The sequence below is a fragment of the Metopolophium dirhodum genome, chromosome 5 (genome assembly GCF_019925205.1).
Source record: "Metopolophium dirhodum isolate CAU chromosome 5, ASM1992520v1, whole genome shotgun sequence".
NCBI classification, from domain to species: domain Eukaryota; kingdom Metazoa; phylum Arthropoda; class Insecta; order Hemiptera; family Aphididae; genus Metopolophium; species Metopolophium dirhodum.
This window is the reverse complement of record NC_083564.1, coordinates 1,561,388-1,584,408: the sequence shown is the minus strand read 5'-3', so window position 1 is coordinate 1,584,408 and position 23,021 is coordinate 1,561,388. Positions and strand designations below refer to the sequence as shown.

At 29.1% G+C, this 23,021-nt stretch overlaps 1 protein-coding gene across 1 annotated transcript; it reads left to right on the top strand.

The window, feature by feature from the left end:
• The first annotated feature begins 3,554 nt into the window (after nt 1-3,554).
• On the top strand, nt 3,555-22,494 carry LOC132945370 (proton-coupled folate transporter-like). Its single transcript, XM_061015091.1, has 8 exons — nt 3,555-3,846; nt 3,913-3,972; nt 16,762-17,646; nt 18,484-18,585; nt 18,645-18,782; nt 21,497-21,580; nt 21,768-21,924; nt 22,021-22,494. The coding sequence occupies exons 3-8, from the start codon at nt 16,797-16,799 to the stop codon at nt 22,172-22,174; spliced, it is 1,485 nt and encodes a 494-aa protein (XP_060871074.1). The 5' UTR covers nt 3,555-3,846; nt 3,913-3,972; nt 16,762-16,796; the 3' UTR covers nt 22,175-22,494.
• Nucleotides 22,495-23,021: the final 527 nt, after the last annotated feature.

Sequence of the window (23,021 nt, the reverse complement as noted above, 5' to 3'; positions counted from 1 at the left end):
CCATAGAAACGTTTTTATAACTTATTATTTTCACAAACTCAAAATTACGTATTTCCTTGTTTTTTAATTTTTCAATTTGAATTTATAAAAATTTTTTTTAAATATTTATATCAAAATACATACCGGATGAAATTCAGATAGGTATTTATTTAGTTTTCATAACCACTGAAAGTAGTATTTCCTACCTACTATGTACAGGCCGAAATCATCGTGATAGGTAAAAAGGTTATTTCGGGCCGCAATCAGGTAACGCCCTTTGGAAGTGTGTTTCTAATTCATAATTTTTCTTCTCCTCCATTCACCACTTAGCGTGTTATTATTACAGGACGAAAAATCTTTCGGAGTATTTTTCTCTCCAAAATGATATGTTAAAGTAATAATTTTTTTTTCATCACTTTTTTGCTCTATAAGTAATTAATGGTCTTATTAATGTATTGTATATGATGGATGGTGTTTAACAATAATATAGTGATTAGCTAATGTAGGTACAGTAGCGCTGTGCGTATAATACGCTTTCTTAATCCCCACATTTTATATAGGACGTGTGCAAAAATAATTAACAGAATTAATGTAATTTCCCGGGCAAAAAACAATTGTTGATGTTTTTGTTTCTAAGTGCAGTGCACACGCGAGTGTGTGAGATTTGCAGCGTGTTATTAATGTAGTATGAAGGATGCGGCGTGCATGTACATCCGTCTACGTGTTGATTTACATACAAATAATTTAAATAATTCGTTACGGTCGACGATTCCGACCAACATCCTTATACATTTACGATTTTTACGCACGCGTGTGTGTGTGTTTTATGTACGATTTGTACACTATAGCAACCGTGTATCATTTTAGTTACGACTTTACGAGTGCTTGTGGCGTGTTTATATATTTCTATATATGTATATAGGTATAATATATACCTAGTATAGTATTGTAAGTGCAACAGTTAGATGTTTGATGTACTGTACATCATGCGATGTAATATAAATAATATAATAATATGAACGATAAATGTGTTAGCAGTATATATATTATTATAAAGCATATGTTATACCACGATATGCCATATACGTGTAGATTATATGAGAATATAGTTAGTGTGTTCGACTATAATATTATATGGCAGACAATCTGAAGGGGTCGATGGGTAGATCACACTCCGCCCTTTGGAGTTGGGCGTTAAAGTTATTTTTCTATATAGATATATTATAATAACACAATTATCAAATATTAGCAATAAATTCTATAAAAAATAAAATAAAACGGTTAGAAAATATTATAAGTTGATTGACGAGGCGCTTTCCGTATCAAGCTGTAAAAGAATTGAATTAAAAATGTAATTCGTCTGAACAAGATTCAGATACGCCATACGCCATTAGTATATTATATTATACTGAATTCTGTTGCTCGTGCTTCACGTGGACGGAATAATTAATGCAATATGTAGACATAATATCAAACACGATTTCGATGACGTCGTTGAATAATATAATACCTACAATATATTATAATATAATATATAATAATAATATTGATATTATTCACAAATCGCTATCACCAACATTGTATTCGTGATGGAAAATATTGTTTACGTAAATCGTTCCTCGTCGTAATTTTCTTCGCAAATACTCAACATTAACAGGAGTTTTATTTTTACAATAAATATTACATATACCTAAGTCGTTTAGTTTATAATATTATCAAGCATAGGTAGTATTATTAGTATTTTATTATTTATTACTATATAGGTATAAATATAAACAGTCTGAAGGCCAAGTCCAGTAAAATACAACGTTGCGCGCTTTACAGCACATCGACGTGTATCATAACTTATAAATTATAATATTATGATTCCAAGTATAAACACGACCCGAGATAAATTTAATGGCGAATAAATATCTCGTGTGATATCTCAGTTGCGTACTTGAATGGAATAAAAAATAATATCCAGCGGTATATGCAATAAAATGTATATAAAACGCAGAATCCCTCTATTATTGGTATAAAATATAAATAGCTAACTGTTCACGGAAAATATTTGCAATAATATCGATTATTACAATATCGTATATCGTTACATTATATCATGTTCTCACGATCTTAGTTTACACTGTTTACATATTATTATAATCAGGACTAGTAATAGTGATTTTCTACACAGGGAAAATTTTTGTCGCCACTAATAATACTATATCATTCTCCAGAAAAGGCTAAGGCCCTATTGGATATTTAAACGAAAAAAAAAATTATCTTAACTCAGCCGAATTCAGTTATTTGGTAGTGGTTCAAAAAATATAAATTGTAGGGACAATTTATTATTATTATTGTTTTCTGTATAATAATGCGTTCAAAATAGATTAACACTAATTTTAAGCTACCTAGAACCTATTTCCACCATTATACGGTACCAATTTATATAACTTACTTAAAAAGTTATAACAATTAAAATACATGCAAAATTTTTAAAAAAAATTTGTTTACCTACTGTATTAATAATTATGGCAGTACAAATAAATCATTAAATATCATTAGAAATAGGTGATGACAGGCCGTCTCTGTTCAAAATCGGTTTTTATACGCGCAATGAATATAATATATGTGAGGTTTTTGAAAAAAATTTCAAATGTAACAACCGTTGCCATAACCTACTCGGATAATCAATTACTCGAAACTTACTACACATATACAGCAGAGCGACCTCCCCGTTATTTTTTAAATTATTTGTCAGCAGTACCTAACCGTTAACGCGTCTATGCGTAGAAACAAATATTATATACACATAATAAATGTTTATTTAAATAACTGATTGACAGTAGAAGTAAACAAATTTGTTTGCTATTACGTAGCATTTTTCGTTTAGTGGTCATGCCCAAAGTTTAAAGTTCAAATACTAATAAAACAATTAAAATCCCGTTGCCATGTCAATAGGTAGGTAAGACTTACCTGGTAAGCGTAACAAAACCAAAAATCATCAGTTTATCACGATGAACAAAATTTGATTATGTTCATGATAGACATTTATTTAAATAACCGTCGTTGATTGATGCGGTAAACAAATGGTGGTAAATTCGGGTTGTCCGTCATTATACGTAGTATATTCCGTATAACGGCCACGTCCAAAGTTAAAATACTTACGAAGCAGTCAAAATCTGTTGCTATTTCAACAGGTAAGCGTATATAATATATATATATATATATAAGCCAAAAATCTTCACCACGAACATAATCGTTTGTTTATGACTTATGTTTCTCAAAGTGTTATAGTATTGGTTTAGTATACGTCCTACCTGAACACACGCAAGCTGTATGTACGGGAAACATTGTAATGTTTGAAAACACGAAAATCGTCCGTGGGAAAAGGGGGGGTGTAACCTATAAATTTTCTTGTCGTAGTTATATGAGAAACTTAAGGTAGGTACTTGCATGCGTGTGCCGAGTCGCCGTATACACATTTAGAAGAGAAGCTGGTGGATGAAATGAATAATCAAGACGGTAATTATGTGTTCGATAAAATAATGATACGCGTGATCTCGCGCATTATAAAATAGTATGCGACCCGACCACCGTCGATCTGCTGGCGTGCGATCGCTGCGAGTTGCGACGCCGATCCTCGCGAGCTCGTCCGCTCGTTCCGTCCACATATATACATCATCCGTGATCGTCTGCGCTCGCGTGTTTGCGGGAGTTTGTGTTTGCGTTTGTGTGCGTTCGATCGCCATCATGTCATCCGAGCGATTTCATTATTTTGTATCCACGTCGTAGTCGATCCAGTGGATGTCGGTTACCAGCTATCGGTTATTAGACATTAATAAGTAACCAGAAACCAAGTATAATATCTGCACATCGATATTGGTAATAGATCATTGTTTCATAACTACTACTGTCGTCCCCGGTTAACCGAATCCTATACCTTTGCAGTTGCCGCCGGACTATTATAGTGGACTTCACACACCAACACAATATAACGCTTCGTAAATCGTACGTAAAACTGAAAATAGTTTTTTGTTTGTTTTCATAGTTTGTTTTATTTTTTTTATACTCATAGTCAAAATACGTTAATAATAATAATATATAACACATATTTCGCCATAATACGCACGTTCATCGTAGGTACGTCGATCCATATAAAATAAAACAGTCAAGTCTCGGTAACTTGAATGGTTTTCCCTTGCAGTGTTTTTAAGTTGTGTTTGAGAAAATACATATAAGTCGAATTTATTTTTATTCCCCATGAGATTCGAGTTATCGAAAATCAACTGTTTTATTATAGGTATCTAGGTATTAACGATAACTTATAATATTGTTGTCGTATTATAGTCCGCTAGGTCGACGTACGACAGTCAGTGTTCACGAGAGAGTGAATGTTTGTAGAGCGCTTTTATTTAGGACACTATGCACCGTCCATTATCCATAGATATGTCCTCGCTTTTCTACCTCTATGTATCTACCCACACATGTTATATAGGTATAAACTATAGGTAATAGTGTATTTAAAACACACTTATAGTAAACCCATTCATTTTTTAATTTAGCTAGTGTAATTTATGATTTTTCAAATAATTAGTTTTTTTCAATGTGATTTTAAAAATGACCAAAATGTTTTCAAGTTAATGGTCGAGATTCTAATTTACTTGTCTAGTTGTCTTAAATGAAATTGTATTACGTAAACAATATTCGAATGCGATTATCAATATAATTTTAATCAATTATTAGGATTTAATTGTCGCAATATAATATCACAGGTAACGATATTTTTTACTTATTTTTAGACAACTATCCTTATTTTCCTGTACTGTTTAATAATATAGGTAGCCGATAACTTAATCAAATTATACATTATAGGTACAAATATTTATTACAATGCGTACGTTACATTTAAATAAATGTCATTATATTAATTACTCTCTATGACTCTATTCTGTAACCATTTTTAGCTGTAATATAGTTACGACTCGAGATTATTCGTTTTAGGAAAAAAATTCTATTTTAATTTTTAGTTTGCATAACTATTGTATTTGTTTTGGCCGATAATTAATCACATCGTGGAGAAAAATATAAACAGATTTTTATGTTCAGAATTATGAAATTTCGAAGCATTTTTATTCAATACAATAATTTTATTCATTATTTTGAAATTAAATTAAATCAAATGTATATGTACTTATATATTATACTAGCTACTCCTGCGCACTTCGTGGCCCATAAAAAATGACAACTCTTAAAAAAATTGTGATTGTTCAACTCCTTTTTGGTGTTACTCACTGCAGTAAGTGCATATCAGCCACCTTGGTAGGCAATGTGTGAAAATTCGATTTTATGCATGCTTGTACCTGATCTGCCCGATCAACCAATGGCAACCAATAATAAATAAATACTTTATCTATTAATTATTTATTCTATAACCAATAGCGACCATTCAATTATTTCTCCTAACCATTTATACACAAACATTTCCACCGTAAATCTCAAAATCCCTGTTTGAGCATTTCCCCGGGCTTTTATTAATTTGTCGTCGCGTGGTGTTATATATTCTATAGCCTTCCTCAATGAATGGACTATCCAACAAAAAAATAATTTTTCAATTCGAACCAGTAGTTCCTGAGATTAGTGGGTTCAAACAAACAAACAAACAAACTCGACAGCTTTATATATTAAATAAAGATTATAATAATATACTACCTATTTCATGTCACATGTACACATTTTTTTATACATAAGAAACCTAATTTTTGGCTTAGTCCCACCTATCTTATTTAGTTTATGTGAATAATGTCGTACACCGGATGACCATATTATACACATATAGGTAGGTATATTTAAACCACAAACAATTACCGCATGACATAAGTAATACTATAATACATCCGTGTATAGGTACTTTCTATATATTAAATATATATTTGTGTTGGAAACTTGATATTTAATAGCTACTCCAAATAATTACTTAAATATTATATAGCTACTATTAATATTGACTGTAATAATTTAATTGTACGACAAAGTATCCACGGATGTATAAAAAACTATTATTGACAAACACGTAGATATTCATAACAATCACTTATTTTTTGTATATTATTATTTATTTATTTATTTACATCATTACATCATTATAGGTACATCAACATAAAGGTTATTAGTGTTACGAATGAATGATGGCTAGATAATTTAATATACAATTACATAATTTTAATAACACACAAAAATAAATTGAATAATAATATTGGTAGGTAGTTTAAATATTATATTATTATAATATAACCGCCTGATATTTGGATACATTTTAGGAGTCGAATAATATAATAGGATTTATTTTATATTTTGGTCAAAAGGTCACTGGTGTTATTATTTACAGATACAGTACCAAATAGTTCGTACAATATTATCAGTTATCACCAAATACAATTAATTTCGTTCGGTCAACTCAAAGTATGACTCATCTTGAAGTCAGACATTTTAATAACGAAATATTTTATTTAAACTGATTATATGTTCATCTTATTGGGTTCTAATGGTTTTATCACAATATGGTTTTATACAATAGTAAATATTATATTTATTTCTTCGAATTTTTGTTTTACCAACGTGTTATGTAATATATAAGTTTTCAAATTTATTTGTTAAAAATACTGATTGTATAAGTATACACTTAATCAATATAAATGATAATAATATTCGTAACGAGATAACATTTAATGTTCATAAGTTATAACTTTCCAATGCATATAAGAAAATGCATCAATTACTCTAGGCTAAGCCTTTAAAATGTATGGAATTATTAAATTTATAAACAATAGAATTGTGGGAGTAAATAAATAAAAAAAATTATTTGCCAAAAGATATGTACCTACCTACCTAACTGTCCGAACTATTAAACTGTGTTTAATTTGACAGTTTAAATCCATTGACTAGCTTCATAACTGCTAAGTATATGAAGTATTCAAGGCCTATTCGTACATTTATACCGGTTGATATTTACTATGGCAGTTTACTGTTTATAAATTATTTAAATGCACTACATCTCAATAACAATACATTTGGGTGTGAACAGTTTAAGTACCTATTTAAAATGTTTAATGATTTGGAGAAATACAATAATACGTACCTATGTTATGCAGACTGTCGATTAATTAGTTACTTTTCCTATTTTCACTGGAGAACTATTTAATTTCAATAAAATAAAAAATTACAACAGAAATATTAAAATATTTTTATTTATTTACGAGAATGAGAAAAAAATATCTATGAATGATAAATTGTTTGTAATTTAACTAAAAGTTAATTTTCAAAAGATTTATAAATTATAACACAAAAGGAAAGAAACGTATAGGACTTAATAGTTTTTAACTGGTTTATCCCACGACGTTATAATGTTATATTCTATCTAGTACCTATGTACATTGTATAATGTACTTAGTTACCTATTATATTTTCGTATTTTTTGGGTACAAATTATTTAAAATTTCCAAAGAATATAAAATCAAATAAATTAAAACTATTATTGAACCATGATGACTTATAATCTATTTAAGTAGGTACACATTTAAAGTCAAGATTGTATTAACTATTAGGTATTATATAGGTAGGTACATACATCATCAATAAACTCATTAATGATTTTATACAATATATCATGCTTATCTACATCATAAAGAGTATAAAAATATTGTTTTATTTTTTTTTATAGCGTTATTATCTGCAGAATTAATTGTTCAAATGGATTTTAATCGTCATTATACTATATAGTTTGTAGAAACATTAATTGCGGCATTTAGATACTTATGTATAACAACCCAATTTGTTGGGCAGTTAAATAAATAATTCGTTATATAAACATTGTATTGCTGTATTATAAATTATAATAGTAGTCCGCTGACCGCTTTAACTATATATTATATAATATTTTATATTTATATTTAACTATTTTGAACACGGTTTTTGGTTACGATATTATGTATAATAATATGTGGATTAATACAGGTTTTTATTACTTATTACCTATTTATTAATCGACAGTATGCTTCAACAAAATATAATATTAGGTAGGTATTTAAGCATACCGTTACGATAAAATGTGTTTGGTGAAATATGATAGGTCTATATGGTTACTATGGTAACCTACATACAGTGATTATATGGATATGAAACTTTTTTCACAACAAACTGTCTTCTTGCTAGATTATAAATTTAAAATTATATTCGTGATTAAAGTAATTACAATCAAGCTAGCTAAAGATTATAATATTAAGAAGGCATACAAAATCGTCGGTATAATCGCAGCAATATTAATGACTCCTTATTATGAGTATGTGACTATTTATACAATTATAATCATAAAAAAACATAGATAAATATTATATTTGAAAGAAATATAAGAACATGATCCACCTATATAAAGTGAACAAACATAAAATACGGCGTTATACCGGTGTATCTCAGTTTAAGTATACCAGGTGATTCTTTTATCAAACAACACTCATTATTTCAAAGTGTAAATTTTTTCGAAAATATTTTTTTACATAGTTTCAAGTCGCTTATAAAACAACGTTTTTATTAAAAAAGTTATATTTTTAAATATTTTTTATCCTTGTAATTTTTTAAGATTTTTACTTTTTTGAATGACAACATAGGGTTTTAATTTTATATTCCAAAACAGAATATTTTTCTTAGTATTTTGATACATGAAAATCAAATTTGGGACTCGTAGTTAATGAGTTATAAGTATTTAAAGTTTAGATGAGCGGAGTAAAGTGGTACGGGGTTACCCCGCGAAATGTTTGTCCACTTCACCGCTCATCAAAACTTTGAATATTTATAACTCATAAACTACTTACACCAAATTCGATTTTCATGTATCGAAATACTAAGAAAAATATTCTGCTTTGGAATATAAAATTAAAACCCTATTTTATCATTCAAAAAAGTAAAAAACTTAAAAAAAACATAAGGATAAAAAATATTTAAAAATATAATTTTTTAATAAAAACGTTGTTTTATAAGTGACTTGAAACTATGTAAAAAAATTTACACTTTTTGAAATAATGAGTGTTTGATAAAAGAATCACCCGGTATATCTCGATTTTAGTGTACCTAAGTTCACGGGCAAATCACACTTCGATGTACCTCTCTATATGAACTCATTTGAACGAGATGGGAAATCCACCTGCGGTGGATTGGTTGTAGAACTTGGTATATTTTCGAACTACTTTCTAAACTAAAACTAAATTTTTTCAACATATATGTTTTTGGGATAGGTACAAATTTTTTTAGAGTTAGTTTTTTAGGTTTTTAATTTTTTTATAACTTTTTTTAGCTAGTGGTTTTATAATAGTGTTTATTTATTTTTTAGATTCTGAGTGAAACGATGAATGTATTGATTTTACAATGATGTGTGTTTTTTTTTTATTTTTTTATTTTTGTGTCTGTGTACACGATAAGTAGTCGAAATAATGCTTCGATTTTCGACTTCAGTATCTTGTTCGATGGGAAAGTGAATATCGTTGGTGCATTGGGGAGGTCAAAATTTTAATTTCCCAGTAGTTTTCAAAAGCGATGTGAAAAACAAAAGAAAAATTAAGGAAAAACGGGAATTTTTACGCAAAATCGATTTTTAACAAAATCGATTTTGGTTATTGGTGTAACTCTAAAACAAATGACCGTAGATGCATGAAATTTTCACTGGTTGTTTATATTTGCATTTTCTATACACAATACAATTTTGAAAATAATTTGACTTTTTTTGAACTGTTTACGGACATTGTCAGTTTTCAGTTTTTTTAAATTTTTTTTCTATAAATATCAATAAAATTTTATCTGTTGAGTAAAAAAGCTTGAAAATTTAATAGAAGGCTCCTAGTTTATTGTTTCAAAGGCAGATGAAAAAAATTAAAAATCCTTAGTCACAGTTTTTAATTATAAGCATTTAAAGTTCAAATTTTGACAAAATACGGAAAAATCACGAAAAATAGCAAATTATTTTGATGAGAATTCATAAAAATTTTTCTTTTTAAATCTAAGATTTGAAAATGTAATATAAGATTACTTATAAGTTTGTCTACCTTTATCAAAAAAAAAATGTCTAGAAGAAACTTAAATTAAATTTTTATGAGCGTCTGAAATTTATATTTTTACGACATTTGATATTTACTCGATTTCTCATGTAACAATTTTCTTATTTTATTGTAATTAAAAAACGAATGACTGTAGATACTTGAAAATTTCACTGAATGTTTATATTAGCATTTTATATACACCATAAAATGTTGAAAATATTTTGACTCTTTTTGAGCTGTTTACGGACATTGTCAGTTTTCAATTTTTTTAGTTTTTTTTTCTATAAATATCAATAAATTTTTATTTGTTGGGTAAAAAAGCGTGAAAATTTAATATTAGACTCCTGATATATCGTTTTAATAGCAGTTGAAAAATATTAAAAATACATATGCACAATTTTTTTTTATAAGCATTTAAAGTTCAAATTTTGACAACATTTATCAAATTTATAATTTATTAATTATTTTGTGGTTAAAAATTTATAAAATTTTTAACTTTTATGGCTAAGGATTGAAAATTTAAAACAAGGCTCCACGTTAATAGGTTATATATAAATTACTTTATTCACAATAATATCATCAAATATACTTGGTAATATCATAGGGTGACTGACCGTTTTCGCTCAGAATCGTTTTTCTTATACAATGATATTATATCATTGAATTCAAATTTAACACCATCCATTACAGTGACCCACTTGTAACCTACTGTACAGCAGAGCGACATCCACTTATCCACCTTTTTTATCCTGTATACAAAATTTCTACCAAAAGGAGTACTTCGATTTCAACATATCGTATCTTATCTTTTAACAAATTGGATAAAGATGGTACTTTAAAGAGGTCATTTTTCGATTTTCTCAATAGTTATTTAATGTGCCACGGGAAAAACCACCGACAAATTACGAAAAAACGCTAAAAATTGGATTTTAATTTCCAACGCTTTGTATATCACCATAAAAACGAATAAAGAATAATTATATTATAAAATTAATTCAACTTACTGGCTAGGTATAATAAAATATAATAACTATAACAATATAAAATATCTAGACAGACAACCCGTTTCCGCTCAGAATCGTTTTTCTTATACAGTTATATTACATCATTGAATTCAAGTTAAATACAATCCATTATACATTGACCCACTTGAAACATACTGTACAGCAGAGTGACATCCACCTACCCACTTTTTTTAAACTCTTTGTAATAACGCAAAAATACAATAAATATCGCGAGACTGATTTTCATAACACTTTGTTTATTGTCATAGAAACACAAATCAAAAAATAATAATAATTTAATTAAATTCCTAACAAAATATAGCATGTTAATTATAAATTATGATTTATACGAACGACATTTTTTATACAAATTTTAAAATGTTATTTCTTTAACCAATGGCAACCCTATATAATATAAACAAAACAATTATTCAATTTTCGTGAACCAAAGCGAAAATAATTTGTGAAATGTGCGCCATGCTATAGTAATCTACCTATAGGGGCTTAAACAAGAAGCTAAAAACACTCACCTAGTCTCAAAAAGTCTATTGATATACTTTTTATTGATACCGACATATCGTCCAGCAGTTTCTGAGATTAGCGTGTTCAAAGTTCAAACATAATATAAACTCTTGGTATGAATATTATTATATAATTTCATTCCACTAACATAAATAGCTATCCAAATCTATAAATCTTGTTATCTTAGTTACTTAAAATGTAATTAGGTATAACTAACCTTGCATATACTATCTAGTTACGGAGTTATAGAAAAATAAAGAGAGCTTTGGCTTCCGATTATTTTAAAAGTTAACTTTACTGTAGTTCTCAACCTTCATGTACATTTTTCAAAATTTCACACCCCTTTATATTAGAGTTTAGATAACCTTTTTTGTTTTAGTAATAACAAATAATTATATACGTTATACAACTACCTATAATGACTTATTTCTTTTTTTCATCATACTAAAAATAAAATATAAATGTTTATTTCTTAAATATATTAACATGTATAACTCAATCTAGGAAATTTAATGTACTCATATACATATATTATATTATGTAGCTAATATTATTTTTCTGTGAACTAATAACCATTAGTTGTTAATGCTGTATCAATAATAAAAAAAATAAATATGTAAATCGACTTAATAATTAATAATATTATTTTTATATTTTTGCATGAATACAATTTTATAAATATTTTTATATTAAATATTATAAGCAAAATTAATTTATTATTTTCATTTTTATTGATTATAAAATGGCATAATTATTTTAACAACAAAATTCTCGTTATTTCATCACCACTATATTCCCCCCGTGCGGTATCTAAATTCTTTCCCTGGGGGGATCCCACCTGGTCGGGAACCAGTGCTTCATAGCATTAAATACCCGTTTATTTAAATTAATTTAATTCGCATTTAATATTTACGTATTATCCGGTAAAGCAATGGATAAAAAAACAATGCGTCATAGCGGTCACACGAGGAGCCACGATTGTGTTTCTATAATTCTTAAATTCTATATGACTATATGTATAGTCAGAATGTCTGCATTAAAACCGTGATAATTCCCTCATAATCTTCGCCCAAAGCTACTTAGGCTTAGGTGACCAACGACTGAAATTGTAGGCGATTAACTGAAAGGTATCAATCGATTGGAGATATTGTGCAGAAGGAAGGATCAGGTATCATTTGTAAGCAAACTGGCTAAACAACTTAAAAGTTGTAAGGATTAAGCAAAAATGTTCAATATTTTCCGTGTTCAATGTTGATAGTTCGTATAAAATATTGTTGTATCCCAGCAGTCTCGCTAAGGACGCTAAGTCGTTACCTATCATAAGTACGATTTGTGAATACAGACCAGGTTATTTAATATCTGTCGACCTTGATGGACCCTCGCCATACTATATCGTTGTTTCAACGGCGCATCTTTGAAAAACCGGGGGAGAAATAACTGGTTTGGATGAAGCACTAAATTGTATTTTTGTACATCCCAAATAGGTAACTAATAAGTAGGTACCAACTGAGAACTAAAATTTGGCAGTATAGTGCGAATTATTACTTTTTATGCTCCCACTAACTGAATCACGAGTCTGAACGGCAGCGGCAACATCAAAAGCCTTAACGGCTCCCAACGTAGGCGTCCGTTGTATAATTTTGTATTCAAACTAATTATTATAGCCTGATCACAAACACCCCGAATATCAACAATAGTTAATACACATCATATACATTGATATATTCAATGGTAAACCTGTACTTTACGCGCATTTTATTTAATTTTAATTGTATTATTAATATATATAGTAGGTATACATAATATAGGTACATCGTACATACATGCATAATAATAATATGTACATTAGTTACTATATACCTACGACCTACCAGCTACTAATTACTATAAATTATAGTCATATGCCATTAATCAGTATGCTATATTGTAAATACTGATAGGTAATGACAGTAAAAATTATTTATAAAATTAAACATTAGGAAAACACTTTTTTTAGTTTAATGGGTTCAACATTTAAGCAAATAAAAAATTAAAAACAAACAATTTATTTATTTCTATAAATAAATTAATCATTTTATTTCATGACTATCTTTGTGATTAAACTTCCAGCAAATAATAAACTAAATGTTGACAAATGTTTAATTTTAGAAATCATCTTAATCATCGTTACCAATACTCTCTAAGTCTTAAATAAAAACCTAAAAGAAAAAAAAGTTTTGTATAATTTAATAATTGCACATAGGCGATACGCATATATTATAGCACAACATTATATATATATATTGTGATATATTATGTGGCATTGAATATTGCATTTTTGCATAATATTATTCAATAGTTATATTCTCGTTAACGTGGTATACAAGTAGGAAACTGAAGAAGGTAACCAAATAGTAAATTCCGATAACTAACCAAATTCACAAATTTTTTAGCTCGTAATGCGATTAAACTTGATTGATACAACACCATTCATTACATTCATAGATACCGTAAAGCGAATCGTGTAACCTTGACATATTTGATCGATAACGATTATTAGTTTAATAACAATCATGATGAAGCCAATGACCAGCTACTGAGGCATTCACATAAATTTAAAAAAAAAACTTATCATAATAATTGCAATAAACAAACCTGCGGGTAATGAAATTTCAAATACTACGAGTACCAGACACGGATCCAGAGTGAATATCTGGGGGGAAGGGCAACAATTTTTTTACAACACAAATACAATTACAATAGACATTCTTAATTTAAATTTTTTTTCCAATATTATTATAATCTTAATATAATAAATCAATTGAAGAGTATATTATATTAAATAACAAAATCCAAACGTCTTTTCATATTGTCGCTTTTTCCAAAACTGTCAATTATTAAGGTTAATATTTATGTAAACTTCCCTATGAAAATTGGAGAAATAATGTGTCTGGGGGGGCTGAACCCCAAGCCCCCCCTACCCCTTTGTATCCCTCCCTGACGAGTACTTATGAAAGAAGTACCCTCCAAAAATGGGTTCTGTGTTCGGCTTTGTATATCATATTCTCGCCATTTCTTCCGTATCAAATAATTGTTCGATGTAACTTTCCTATATATACCAATATACCTCGTGCGTATACAGGTGTAAATCAATTATTATATTTATAAATTATATACATACAAATTCAAAGTACATAACTATAATTGTGTACAGATTTGTTCGAGTTAATATTAATCTACGTACAACGCGCGTTTACCTCTACACCAGAGGATAGTCGATACCTAGTGTTTTAAGTGTTTATTTTTATTTAGAAAGCAGCTGTAGAAACTACAATATATGACCATCGCCTAATAACTATATTATGCATAATATAAATTATGACAAATCATATATTATTGCACACGTCAGTCCTTATAATGTTAATTATAACTAAGTTAAAGAAATTAATACATGTCTGGTTAATATATATATTGCATTACAGTATTACATTTTAATACCTATAAATATTGTTGAAATATGATTGCAAATTTATATACTGCATACACGGTGAGGTAAAGTCCAATATATTTTTGGCGGATGTGAGGTCCGGACAAAGCGAGTGATTCCGCAAAGTTTGGAAGAATAATATGTGAAGATGGTTCTGGCTTCCGGATATACATTCTGCAATCTGCCATGCTATGAACATTTATATTCAGGCATTTTAATAGTAGATATCTATATATATAAAACTGAAATCAAGCAAAAGAGGAAATCTTTGTTACGGTTTGGCTTCGAAACTTCTTATCCAATTGACATGCAGTTTTATTTAAATGAAAGAGGATATCACGGAGCAGGTTTTAGGCATAAATAAAGTCCGATAATGTTAGTCAATAATTAGTTATCTATACATATAAAATCCAAATACCACTGACTCACTGATCGCTTTATCTCAAAAACTACTCAACGTACGGACTTGAAATTTGGAATAGAGGTTCTTCTCATATTTTCACCGTGCAATAGGAAAGGATTTTCAAAAATGTGGCGTTTTAGTGGAGTAATTAACGATTATAATTATTCACTGCCAATACGTGAAAATCCACCCGTGTATAATATATTGGTTGCTATTGGTTAATCGGGCATATTTGTTGGTTTGTATTATTGTCTTTTGTCAAATAAGATAAATAAGATCTAATAAGTAGTTCCAGAGTTTGGTCTGTATAGTTATAGTCTGTGTTTTTATATAGTTAGTTGGTAGATTAGACCTCTGGGGAAGAAGATAGGTTAATATTTACAAAGGGTAAATTATTTTTTTTATTTCATTCATCGGATTTTAGTACGGTTAAGGTTAGAATAGGATTTTGAATAAATTGATTATATTAAGTACAAACGACAAACTTGGTAAAAATTTGATACTTTAGAGTTAAATCATACGTACAAACAGCACGGGGTCCGCGATCTACCGCAGGTAAATTGCCTACCTGTTAATGTACTGCTGCGTATCAGAATTTTTATTCCGGGAAACGGAAAAGTTAAGATACATTTTGAATACTATACACCGAATATTAAATAACGAATTGAACAAAGTTTAAGTCATATAGAGTTGATACATTTAACGGGCAACGAAGTGCACGGGATCAGCTAGTAATAGTATATTATCTATAATACCTAACCTGACTCAACCTCACGTCCTCACCACTAAACGTGTTGTACCACGAAAACTTGTAAATTATAATTTACAACTTTTACAATTTGTAATTAGTAAATTTGTTATGATTTATAACCACCTGAAATATTTATCCGTATAGGTAGGTAGGACAATATACGTTTATATAGTACTAAGAATAAAGAGAATAAAGTGTTGTCATTTATTTTTCTTTAAAGAGATTTTATTAAAAAGCCTAATGCCTATTCACGAATTCTTCAAAATAACAACAAAACACAAACCATTGTAGTATTTAAAACTATATAAAGAACTTAACCTAACCTTTTTTTTTTGTCGTAATCGTGGCGCTGTAGAGGGAAACTTTGCCTTGTAGGTCATCTTTCCCTCTACATCCACATAATTTATTAAAATTAAATAACAACTTAGCAATATTTTACATAACGTAACCTAACCTAACCTAACCTTTCGGTAACTAAGCGATCATTAAAAAAAAACTGCATAGTCTGCAATATACGCATTATTGCAGTATATAATATGAATACAAATCGATCGATTTTTTTATTTTAGACTAAGCGAGTGTCGTCGTCGTCATTGGCGTAATCATGACAATATACGTGCCGAAACTCAAATCGTTCAAAACGCTGCGCTGCGCGGTGACGGTGGAGCCTATGCTGTTCTTGTACTTCGTGGCCAACGTACTGTCAAACAACGTGGGCACGAACATGCTGTTGCATAAAGGATGCAACCCGAACGCGACCATGGCACCGGACCTGCACGTGTTGCCGGACTGTCTTCTGGAGAACAGCGCGCAGCACGGCGTCTCGTCCATCAACGTGTGGAAACACATGATCCAAGAACTGCTGTCGCTGGTGTTCATCATGTTCGCGGGCCCGTGGAGCGACCGGCACGGCCGCCGTCGCCGGCCGCTGATGTTCGTGCCGGTGATCGGACAGATGACCTGCGACGCGTTCAACCTACTGTCCGCCGTGTTCTGGAACCAGCTGTCGCCCACTGTCACCGGTATTACGCAGTCGCTAATCCTGTCCGTCACCGGGTCGCAGCACTGCTTCTTCATCGGCATGTTCGCGTACCTAGCTGACATCACCAACATGTCCAACCGGACCATGCGCATCGGGTTCGCGTCAGCCGTCCTGCCGCTGGCCGCCACCTTGGGCGCGCTGTCAGGTGGTTATCTGAACGTAAGACTAGGGTTCGCCACCGTGTTTGCCTTGAACGTGGGCCTAAACGCGATCGCCCTGTGCTTGGGCCTGCTGTTCATTTACGACACGTCCGAACCGTACAAGGTGACTGGTTCACTGTACAGGAACACGTTTGACCCAAATATCGTCGTCCAGAGCTGCAAGACCGTATTCGTCAAGCGTGACAACCACAAGCGCTTTGTACTCTTGCTTATGATCGTCGCCTCGCCGTTGACCGGCGCTCCTTTTGTGGGTGAGATACAGATATTAATATGTAACCTAACCGACCCAGTATCGCTAAAAGTATATCGCTTTAACGTTTAAACTGCGCTGTGGATATAAGTAAATTATATTGTTATAGGTAGGTCCCTAAATGTATATAGTCAACGTATCGAAAGGCTACCTATATACTATATATATATCAACGGCATGGCGAACTATTTTGCTTGATGGGGCCGAAAATGTTTATTTCATAGGTACTAGACCCACCATCATGCCTGCACCCTAATCTTACTTCTACTAACGCAGCCTATATGTATGATAAAATTAGAGAATTGATTTACGCTTTAGTCTTGCAGTTAGGTACACACTAAATTATAATACTATTATATTAAGTACAAAAAAAAAAGTACCTATAGCCATAGTCATCATTATTTCACCAAACGAATGTGAATCGTTTTCACCCACGAAAAACCTTGACTCATGGCCCCTAAAAACTCTATCATCGACCATATAGGTATGTGAGTTACCTATAGATTTAGTCTGATTTACGCACATGGCCCTTATTTAAGATCAGTTTTAGGCAATTTAACCGTACTTTCACTGAAAAATATTTTTGTATTTTTCAATGTATTGTAATCACATGTGGGTAAAATGTATGATCACAATTCAGAAAGAGATATTATAGTGTTGGTTCATCCTCAAAACGGCGTTGATGGCTATGTTAATACAAGTCTTCGACTTTCGAGATAGTATCTCTGGCAGTTAATTAAAGAAAGAAAATAATAAAAGGAACAGCTTATATGTGCCTATTTTGTTCATAGGATATGAATTATTAATTTAAATAATATTTATTTTTATTCATTCACAGGTGAAATAGGTCTAATGTACTTGTATTTGAGAAAACAGTTTGGCTTCAAAGAAATTAATTTTAGTTTATTCAGTGCGTACACAATGGGAATTATGCTATTTGGTAAGATTTTCTTATTCTTTTTTTATGAACGTTTAATATTAAAATAAAACAAATTTTAGGATCATTATTTTCTCTTGGAATTTTAAGTCGATTCCTTAAAATGAACGATGCAATGATCGGTCTGATTGCTACTTTCTTCGATATTGCAACTGCTGTCGGATTCCTACTAGTGACTAAACTGCAATATTTATTATTTGGTAAGTAAATATATTTTAATTACTGCGACCTCCTTCCTCTTACACAAATGGATTATTGGCCTCGGTCGTATTATTTTTTTGCCATATCTTATTTTTTTATTTATCTATTTTAACATACAAATGTTTGATAAATCATTTTTAGAGCTTCAAATATTGTTTACTAGACTAAATTATATGATTTTAGATTCTGAGCGGAGCGAGGAAGCTAGTGGTTTTATAATGGTGTTTATTTATTTTTTTTATCCTGTATACAAAATTTTTACCAGAAGGAGTGCTTCGATTTCAACATATAGTACTTTATCTTTTAGAAAATTGGATCAAGATGGTACTTTAAAAAGGTCATTTTTCGATTTTCTCAATAGTTATTTAATGCCACGGGAAAAACCACCGACATATTACGAAAAACCGCTAAAAATGGGATTTTAATTTCTAACGCTTTGTGTATCACCATAAAAACGAATAAAGAAGAACAATATTATAATATTAGTTTAACTTACATGATATAATAAATAATAACAATATAAAATATCCAGACTGACAAACCGTCTCCGCTCAAAATCGTTTTTCTTATACAATGATATTATATCATTGAATTTAAGTTTAATACAATCCATTATACAATGACCCACTTGTAACCTACTGTATAGCAAAGCGACATCCACTTACGCGCTTTTTTATTTTATACTTTCTACTGAAGATATGATTAATACCTATTTATTTATCTTGGATACAAACTAGGTATTTATTAATTATGATAATATAATTATTTTTAATTAAAACATACACTTCTAAGTATTATACTAAAACAAATTACAAGTACTCTAACAGTGTTGTAAAAAAATTACATAATAATTCCACTTGATTAAAATGTAAGTACCTTTCTTTCACAATTATAAATAGATACTCTTAACTTAATCTTTTTTCCATAGTTTTTTCTATGCAAATTTATACAACTGTTACTAGTAGTATACATAATTTCCGCAAAGCAGTGAATTATTTCTAAACGTAGATTTGTTTCATATATTTCGTATATTTTCGTATTTTTATTATTTCGTATATTTCATATATTTTAAGTCATAAAAGAACGGAATTTCAGTTTCGTTTGAAAAATAATGAGTGGTAATAAAGACTATAAATATATTATATTATATTATATTAGTATATTATATTATATGCCGATATATATATATTATATACCAATAAACGATGAACGAATACTAATTATTGCTATTTACTATGCAGTATGTACACACTTGACACTACACGATAAGATAATAGCAAAGCTGTACAGTAACTAGTTAAAAAGTTAAAAGTTAAGTTAATATTTAATTTTTTTGATAACTTTTAACTTAACTATTTAAAAAAAAATAGAATGTAGAAAATAACTTAATTAGTAACTAAGTTATTTCTTTTTATAAATAATTGTAACTTAACTTAGTTATTTTGTTAAAATTAAAGTTATTTGTAAAAAGTTATTTACAAAAAAGTTCTTACTATGATTTATGAACTGTACATTATTTGCATTGATATTTCTGAGAACCGCCATGATTAATTAAGTAATTTTGTCATTTTGAACACTTTATTAGCTCTAATAGTTTGATTGCTACTTTTAATAAACTGAAAAGATTTAGGACTGTAAAAATATTTTTGTAACATTTTAATATTTTATATTTTAATGTGAACTGTAAATATTATTTTTCTTATATCAATGTTTTAAACATTTTCCTTCAAATTCAAAAAAGAAACATTTGGATTAGACAACATTTAAAACTGAAAATAATTATTAACTTCACAATTTTGCTTTATAGCAGAACTAGCAGCAGTAGATTAATTTATATTTTTTGAGTAGAATATGATTAAATAGGTACTATATTATAATATATTCTATTCTATATTTCTATTGTATTTTAATGGAAACAAATGAAAAAAATTATATTTCAAGATTCAAATACTATTTAATTGTTTTTAATAAATAAATACTAATAGCTATAACAATAATCGAAAACAGTTGTATAATTTATAAAATAATTTAGTCTGTTCATTTGTTATTAATTTGTTTTACTTTATACCAAAACTAGTTATTTTCCTACGATGAGAAAAAAAACGTTTATGAGTAAGTTAAAGGTATTTTTAAAAAAAAAAGTAACTTAACTTAGTTATTATTTTCATGAAAATTTGTAACTTAGCTTAGTTACTCAAATTCTGTAACTTTTTAAAACTAACTTTAACTTAGCTTAGTTATTTTTTTTTTAGGATAACTTAACTTTAACTAGTTATAAAAATTGGTTAACTTGCCCAGCTTTGGATAATAGTCTAACAGTAAGTTAGAATATAAACTAAAATACATTATGTATATTGTATCAATGTTGTCTCTTGCCTACAACTGTACTATTTACTAATTATATCATGAACAAACACTATTTATTGTATATAGAATATTATATTATGTATAACTTTGATCATAGTAATCATTAATTCAAATTTTTCTTTTTAAATTAATTAATACTAACAATAATAGGTAAAATGGTTGTTATTTATAATTGTAAAAGTTATATCGTTGACAAATGGCAGGTACTTGATTTTACAATATTATTGTTTATTGTAAAATCAATGTTTTATACCCACCTACTTATTATGAATATTGAGTACCTACCTGCATTGAATAATCACAATGCAAATTATACAACAACTAATCGGGTTCTTTTATATTATAGTACCTCCGTTAGAACTGTTTCGTGGTGCGGCATTAGCTCTCTGTGGTGCCATAGCTTCGAAATGCGTGGAATCTCATGAACTAGGTAAGTAATTAATTTATATCTAGTATCTAATGAAATGTCTCAATAACCAATGTTTAAAATCGTTACACGTTATTAGAACGTTTTAATGTTTATTTTCTATGATTATTTAAAACACATTCCAAATTCCTTATGTATTTAGTAACTTATTTACTTATGTTGAAAATGTGTTTTTGTGTCTATATAATAGGATCTATGAATGCTGTGAGAATGGCCATGGACAATTTATCGAAAAGTGCAATCTTACCATTGTATAATGTAGTGTACAACAGAACGCTGGAATCTATGCCTAGTGCCTTTTTCATCATCAGCATATGTTTAACCGTTCCGTTAATCGGATGTTTTGCGTAAGTTTTTTACAATGCACACAATTACGTAATGCATATACATTATTATCACTTAAATTTAAGAAATATAACATAAGTCATATTTTTGGATTTCAGAATTACTTATTACTTGACTCGAAATCAGGTGTCAGCAGTTAAACCAATCCAGAAAAATAATTTGGAAGATACATCAAATGATCTCAACGCTAATACTACTACTAATACCAATGAGATGAAATCCGACAATGTTGAAGGACTTGTACATATGTAAATCATTTATTTCATGTATATGAGTATTGAGACGTACCTATAACATAAAAACATCCTAAGTTGTTTAACCACACATGGTAAAAAATTTGTAACAAGCATACATTTCTTAAATATTTGCATTGTATTAAAAAAATTAATATCAAATGTGAATATAACATTGAACAGACATTATATAAATAATTTTGTCCAATGATGTTTAAACTATTTTTAATGAACTGTATTTACTATACCTATATACTATTAATGTTGTATTTATTTTTTGTATTTGTATAGCTGCAGGCATACTTATAAATATGTGTAAATTATTACCTACTGTCTTATTGTTGTTCGTTTTATTTTCTGTTGAGTTTTTACATTTTAATCCAATCTCAAAATGTGTTTTTTTATTACCTAAGTAAAATTTAGTTTTATATTTATATTGATAAGATATTTATTTAAAAGTTATATGATTAATTATTATACAGTACCATATAAATACCTAGTAATTAGATGTACATTTTTAATAATATTACCGTGTAAATCTGTAATTTTTTGGTCAATAAATTGACACTTAAAATTTTGTGGTTAAAAAAACTTCAAAAAACTATAATAATTAGTCTTGTAAAATGTTACTGGCTTATGATAAAAATATTTATTGAACATTTTATTTTTGCAAATGTAGATATACAATTTTTTAGTTCAATTTGATTCAGGAATAGGCAATGATGATTGATGATATTACATTATTACGGGAATTAGTAGGAATTTAAATTTTAAATTTAAAAAAAGGTGGGTAAGTGGATGTCGTTCTGCTGTACAGTAGGTTAGTCTGGTGGGTCACTGTAATGGATGGTGTCAAATTTGAATTC

Bases quoted from the DNA above. Each gene is read 5' to 3' on its own strand.
- LOC132945370 (XM_061015091.1), top strand. From the start codon at position 16,797: ATGACAATATACGTGCCGAAACTCAAATCGTTCAAAACGCTGCGCTGC. The intron at 17,647-18,483 runs GTGAGATACAGA...ATTCATTCACAG, and splicing joins GACCGGCGCTCCTTTTGTGG to GTGAAATAGGTCTAATGTAC. The intron at 18,783-21,496 runs GTAAGTAAATAT...TTTATATTATAG, and splicing joins ACTGCAATATTTATTATTTG to TACCTCCGTTAGAACTGTTT.